Source organism: Tupaia chinensis, unplaced genomic scaffold (assembly GCF_000334495.1).
Source record: "Tupaia chinensis unplaced genomic scaffold, TupChi_1.0 Scaffold142716_1, whole genome shotgun sequence".
Classification (NCBI taxonomy): Eukaryota; Metazoa; Chordata; class Mammalia; order Scandentia; family Tupaiidae; genus Tupaia; species Tupaia belangeri.
The window spans coordinates 239330-246437 of record NW_006202562.1 but is presented as its reverse complement, the minus strand read 5'-3'; the positions used below and the strand labels follow the sequence as shown (position 1 = coordinate 246437).

The following is a 7108-nucleotide window of genomic DNA, read 5'->3' as shown; positions in this document are numbered from 1 at the left end:
GGAGTTGTTGATGTTCTCAGTGTTTTTGTTTTTTTTTTTTTTTTTGAGAGGTTTTTGCTATAGGGCGCGTGTGCTCGCCAGACAGATAGAGAAAGACAGACAGACAGAAAACGAGAAATCACCCCCCAGAGGGGATGGCCACGCCGCAATCCCTTCTCCTCCATTCTCCTCTCGGGACCGCGGTCAACTACGTGGGAGTCCAGCAACATAGCCATTACGCTAACTGCTGGTCCTATCAATATTGTTGACTTTATGTAACAATGAAAGTAAAAAGAGAGCTAAAATAAGGGACCAACATGATACAGAGGCTTGTGCTTTTTAAAAACTTGTTAGAGAGTGGCGTGTGTGTGTATTCACCAGAGAGAGACTGGGAAAATGAGAAAGACCCCTCCCATGGGAAATGGTTACACCACAATCCCATCTCTTCATTTCTCCTTTTCCTTTTGGGTCTTTGGGCATACATACACATGCACTCAGCATGTTTTTCAAGCCTGCAGGTTTAGGACTTGAACCATGTAGTCGGCTGTGTAGGACCCAGCCACCATAACCACCACACCATCAGCTAGCCTGTGCTTTTTTTATTTTTTTTTTTTAGTGAGCATGAGAGCATGGGAGAAGGAAGATAGTGTGAGAGAGAGGTATTTTTGACAGCGTTCCACCATTGTGATTCTTTGCCCAGCCTCCCAGGTAGCTAAGATCACAGGGGTATCACCACTATGCCCAGCCCATCTTAGCCAGTGAACCCTGGCTTCCCTTGCAACCCCTGCCTCACACAGCATCTTACGACTTGTGCTACCATGGCTGGGACAGATTACACTTTAATAATCTTCTCAGTGTCTTAATTTCCAGTAGTAAAACCTTCTGTGTTTTCTTTAGCTCTATTTGTTTGCCTAAGTTTCTGATTAACACATGAGAATGAAAATGGATATTTTTCTCCTTATTAATATTTTCCTATAAGTAAATATTTAGTTGTTTCTTTTATGGAAGAAACACATATGCTACATTTCCCTTTCATGCATGAATGAGAACAAATGGGGTAATATATTCATTGCTGGGACCAGCAGTTGACGTAATGGCTCTGTCACTGGTCTCCCCCGTAGTTGACTGTGGTTCGAGTCCTGGACCTAGTGGCTTAAACTCCCACTGGGCGCATGTGCATGCGCACCCAAGATCCCGAGAGGAGAATGGAGGAGAAGGGATTGCAGTATGGCCATCCCCCTTGGGGGGTGATTTCTCGCTTTCTGTTTCTCTGTCTCTGTCTTTCCAGTGAGTGCATGTGCCCATAGCAAATTTTAAAATAATAATAATGATAATTAATTAATTCTTAAAACAAACAAAAAAGGGTGCATCCCTGAGGAGCATACTCTCAGTATCCATCATCCTGTGAGGAAGGGGAATCCCCTAGAAACTGTAGGTCCCTCCAGTATCATCACTCTCCTGACTTAGTGCAGACTGATTACTGCCTTGCTTTTCACAGTATTATCATTCTACCACCTCAGCTTGCATTCCTGAACACTGTTTATTTATTGTTACTCACTTTAGAACTTGATGTAAATAGATTCATACAGTATTTTATGAGAGATTTTTTCCACTAATTAATAATATTGGGTCATTGGAAAAGTCATGATGTATTTTTCTATGTTTTTCTATGCAAAATTGCATCATGACTTTTTGGATGACCCAGTACTTTGAGATTCCACCCTGTTGATGTATTCGCTGTGATTAGTTTCTTCTCGTTGCTGTTCAGTATTTCATTCTAAGTAGAGATTGCAATTTGTCATTGATACTATTTCCAGTTTTTGAGAGTGACGAATAGTGCCGTTATGAACATTCATGTAACATGTCTGGTCTGTATAGCCACTCCTCACTTAACCTCCTCATTTAATGAGGCTCAGAGAACCCTCTTTCTCCGTCTGTGTGTCTTCGGAATTCCCCTTTCTCAGCTTCTATCTCATTCCTACAGTCAGTATTCACTACACGGAATAGTCCCAGTCATGCAAAACTATACATTTTTATGCTTTATTGTGCAACCACAATAGTATTCAGAATAAATAAAAATTATTATACCTGATTTATATTATTGTGTTGTGGCATGACTTGTTGCTTTTGGTGCTTATATGTGTATGCTTTTTGTATAGATAGAATGACATTATTCTAGTGTGGTGTCACATTACATCTAAGGAGCCATGACACACCAAAAGATAGCCACCTTTAAGCTCCTCGCTTATTGGCCAATTCACTCAACAACCCACTAATGAGAACATAACTCAGTTGTTAGGTGAGTGCCTATACTTCAGAGTGAAATTATGGTAGAAGGGCCTATATTCCTGACGTGATTATGAATATTATTTCTGGCTTTTTTTTTTTGGTAATATCAGAGGATGCATATGTGCATAAGAGAGAGAGAGAAAAAAAAAAGTACCTCAACAGGGTCTGGTCACCACAATTCTTTTTTCTGCATTTCTCCATCCTATCAGGATCATGGCCACATGCACACATCTTTCTGAAGTGTTGCCAGTGGATCGGGATTCAGACCTCATTCAGCATGTGGGATCTAGCTCCTGCTACACAGTGCTAGGGGACCAGTACCTGGATTCTTATAATAAATTAGGACATATACATTACGTGGTCACTCAAGTCCAGGGGTTTCTAACCTCCATACTATAGACATTTGGGGCTGAATAGTTTTTTGTTTGGGTTGTCCTGTGCACTGTAGGAGGTTTAGCAGCAACCCTGGGCTTTCCCTGCTAGGTGCTGGTGGCACTGTCCCTCCTTCAGATCAGAACAACCAACAGTTTCTGCAGACATTGCCTGATGCCCCCTTGGCATTTGAGACTACATTTGGCTTAGTTCCTGGGTTGTGTATATTCTCACTAGATACTACCCAGTGGCTTTCTCCAGTAGCTTTCTAAAGGGCTATGTCCCTTCAGGATGGTGTGCTGGCTCCTGTACCGCACATTTGTACTCACGCATTTCCAGCTTTTAAATTTTACCCTTTCTCTTGATTATGTAATGAATGGTATCTTATGTTGATTTTAATTTGCATTTCATTGATTATTGAAGCTGAACATGTTTTTAAATGTTTAAGGAACATTTGGTTATCCTCTTATGAAAAACATGTTCAAAACTCTTACTCCTTTTTTTATATTCAGTCATCAGGTGATGGACGTTTGGATCTTACTGTTATGTCCTCTGACAATTATGTATATTGCATATATCTTCTAAACCTTTGTGGCTGTTGACTTTTCACTTTCCTAATGACATCTTGGGATAAACTGAAGTTCTAGATTATTATTTATGTAACCAACCTATTAATTTTTTCCTTCATGGTTGGCTTTTTTGGTCTTAAGGAATTATTGTCTACCCCAAGGTTATTAAGTTTTATTTTTATTTATTTATTTAGGTTTTTGCCATGGGATGCATGTGCATTTATCAGACAGGAGAGACAAGAGAGAGGAAAGTTGGGGACCAGCAGTTAGCGTAATGGCTATGTCACTGGACTCCCACGTAGTCGACCGTGGTTCGAGTCTCGGACCCGGCGACTTAAACTCATGCCGGGCGCATGTGCATGCATGCCCAAGATCCCGAGAGGAGAAAGGAGGAGAAGGGATTGCAGCATGGCTATCCCCCCTGGGGATGATTTCCTGCTTTCTGTCTCTCTGTCTCTCTCTGTCTGTCTGTCTGGCGAGCACATGTGCCCTATAGCAAAAACCTCTCCAAAAAAAGAAAAAAAGAGAGAGAGAGAGAGGAAAGTGAGAAATCATCCTCGGGGGGGACGATCATGCCAGAATCCCTTCTCCATTCTCCTCTCAGGGTTTGGAGCACATATACACTCCCAGAGTGATTTTCAAGCCACTGATTCCAGGACACAAACCACTATCAGCCATGGAGGAATCCAATGCCTTAACCACGCCACCTGCTGGTCACATTAAGATTTTTTGTTTTGTTTTGTTTTGTTTTAGAATTATTTTAACTTTATTTATTTTATTTTTATTATTTATTTATTTTAATTTGACCAGAGAGAGAGAGAAAGCAAGCTGCTGGGTCCGGGACTCAAACCATGGTCAGCCATGTGGGAGTCTAGCACCTTAACCACCACACCACCTGCCAGCCCCAAGATTTTCTTTTTTAATTGCCTAAGAGCGTGCTTTCAGAAAGAAAGGAGTTACCCCTGATGTGGTAGTAATGCTACAAGCTTTTTTCTTCATTCTTCCATCCTGACAATATTTGGGGCATGCACATTACACACGTTCAATGTGTACTTCTAGCAGTTAGAGTCAGGATTCCAACCGTGTTTGGCCATGTGGGACCTGGTTCTTTTGTTTTTGTTTTTTTAATTGTTTGCTGTAGGGAACATTGATCACTGGAGAGAGTCGGAGAGAAAGAGAGAGAAATCACTCCCCAAGGAAGATAAGCCATGCCACAGTCTCTTCTCCGTTCTTCTCTTGGGATTTTAGGTAAACATTCACAAGTACCTGGTATGTTTTTCAAGCTGCCAGGCTTGGGACTTGAACTATGCAGTTGATTGTGGGTGATTCAGCACTTTATCCACCACACCAAGTGCTAGTCACTATTCTGTAACCTTTTAGGAGCATTTTACCTTTCACATAGAGCTGTACAATGCTGTAGGGGTGTGTGTGTGTGTGTGTGTGTGTGTGTGTGTGTGTGTGAATAAGGGGGCTTTGCAAAGTTCAGGGAAAAATTGATTTAAAAAGTAAGACAATTTTTCCATTAACTTTTTGAAGCTTCTGATATATAGGAGTCAATTTCATTTTGAGCATGGACATTGAGATGTGCCGCAGTACCATCTTTCCCCCGCGCTGTGTACATCTTCCCACTTTTATCATAAGTCGAGTGTCAGTATAGCTGACTGTTTTGGGAGATTTTCTCTTCTGTTCTGTTGTTCTGTTTGTCCTTGCACCATTTCCACTGTTGTAGTTATTATAACATTTTAATAGATCTTGAACAAGTTCCCATATTGTTCTTATGTTTCAGGTCTGTTTTAACTATTTTTGGCCTGCTCTACTTCCCTGTAAATTTTACACTCAATTTTTCAAGTTCCAGTTTTTTAAAAAGTTGAGATTTTGATTGAGAGGTAAATGAATCTATATATCAACTGGAATTATTATAATATTGAATTATCTGATCTGTGAATTTGGAATATATTCTGCCATATATTTAAGTGTTCTTCTTATTTCTCCCAACAGTTTTTTTTCTTTTTTAAAGAATTATTTTCTTTAACTTTATTTATTTATTTTAATTTGACCAGAGAGGGATGAAGTGGGGGGAATGAGAAAGCAATCTGCCAAGTTTAGGACTCGAACCTCTGTCAGCCATATGGGAGTCCAGCGCCCTTAACCACCATGTCATCTGCCACCTCCCAACAGTTTTTTATAAATAACATTATAAATTGCGCACCATGAAGTTTGTCTTTTAAAATGTGTAGTTCAGTAGTTTTTAGTATAGTTACAGAGATTTATAGTATTATTGTTATCTTTTTTTTTTTTTTAAGAGAAATTTTTGCTGTAGGGCACTTACACTTGCCATGGGAACAGAAAGAGGCAGAGAAACACAAAGTGAGAAATCACCTCCTGGGGGGATGGCCATGCCGCAATCCTTTCTCCTCTTTCCTTTTGGGATGTCGTGACACGTGCACACGCACCTGGCATGAGTTTTAAGCTGCCGGGTCTGGGACTCAAACTGTCATTGACTATTTTAGATTCCAGTGACAGAACCATTATGCCACCTGTTGGTCCATATTATTGCTATCTTAATTTCAGAATATTTGCATCACTCATAAAAAGAAACACTGTACTCTTGATATCCCACATTCTCTCCCAATTATTGAGAAATCATGAATCTACTTTCTGCCTCTGTACCTTTGTCTATTGTGGATTTTTCATATGAGTAGAATCACGTAATATGAGTCTCCTGTCTTTCACTTAACATAATATTTTCAAGAGTCATATATGTAGTGACAGATATCAAAACTTCATTTCTATGTGTACACATTTCACTCACTCATCAGTTGACAGGCATTTGGATTGCTCTCTCAACAATATTTTATAGTTTTCTGAAACAGCATCAGTGCAGAGTTTGAAGTGATCATAACTGGTGTTTTTTCATGATTCTGTTTCTGGTCAAATGTTCCTTGGGTTTTTGATTATAATGGATTATTAATCTCCCTGAGAACAGAGGTTTCTGTTCACCTAGTCGCATGGTTCCTCCTAAGTGCCCAGACCAGTTCCTAGATCACGGATTACAGTCAGTAGTAGTTGTAGTATAAATGAACGAACAGTCACAGTAATGATCTAGGTTGGGATGCTGTGCTCTTTTTTTTTTTTTTTGGAGAGGTTTTTACTATAGGGTGCATGCGCTCGCCAGACAGACAGAGAGAGACATAGAGACAGAAAGTGAGAAATCACTTCCCAGGGGGGATGGTCACGCCACAATCCTTTCTCCTCCATTCTCCTCTCGGGATCTTGGGCACGCACGCACACGCGCCCGGTGTGAGTTTTAAGCCACCGGGTCTGGGACGCGAACCGCGGTCGACTACGTGGGAATCCAGCGACATAGCCGTTAGGCTAACTGCTGGTTCCCGGCATGTTGTGCTCTTTTTGAAAGAGTATATAATTCATACAAGTTTTCTTAGAACTTTGTGAAGTGACCATCTTTTGTTTGCAGATGGAGTGGTTCAATCATTATAAAAGATCCCTTGCTACGTACATGCGGTCACTGGGAGGAAATGAAGGTCTGGACATCACACAGGACATGAAACCTCCCAAAAGCCTGTATATCGAAGTATGTGCACCTTTTACAAATGCGTTTTTCTTTAATGCATAGACTGTGCTGCATTGTATCTAGGAAACATATGGACATATTAGCTTCTATTAAAAAAAGGAAGGGCCAGCCTGATAGTGGCTAAGGGAGCCAGACCCCACATGACTAATTATTGTTCAAATGCCCACTCTAGCAGCTTGAAGTATACACTTTGCCCAAAATCTTGTCAGGATAAAGAAACTAATTTTAGTCATTTGTCTTCTTTTTTATCTTTCTTTCTTTTTTTTTTTTTTTTGGGGGGTTTTTTGTATAAGGCGCATTCGCTCCG

General features: G+C 40.4%; 1 protein-coding gene across 3 annotated transcripts in view; it reads left to right on the top strand.

The window, feature by feature from the left end:
• Nucleotides 1–7108, top strand: part of GINS1 (GINS complex subunit 1) — a 33421-nt gene that overhangs the window by 11845 nt on the left and 14468 nt on the right. For 2 of the 3 annotated variants that reach the window (XM_006163595.3, XM_006163596.2), the window contains exon 5: nt 6685–6801. The exons of the other annotated variant lie outside the window; for it this stretch is intronic. In XM_006163595.3, the coding sequence (XP_006163657.1) occupies nt 6685–6801 (117 nt within the window). The remainder of the gene's footprint in view (nt 1–6684; nt 6802–7108) is intronic. 3 annotated transcript variants of the gene reach the window in all.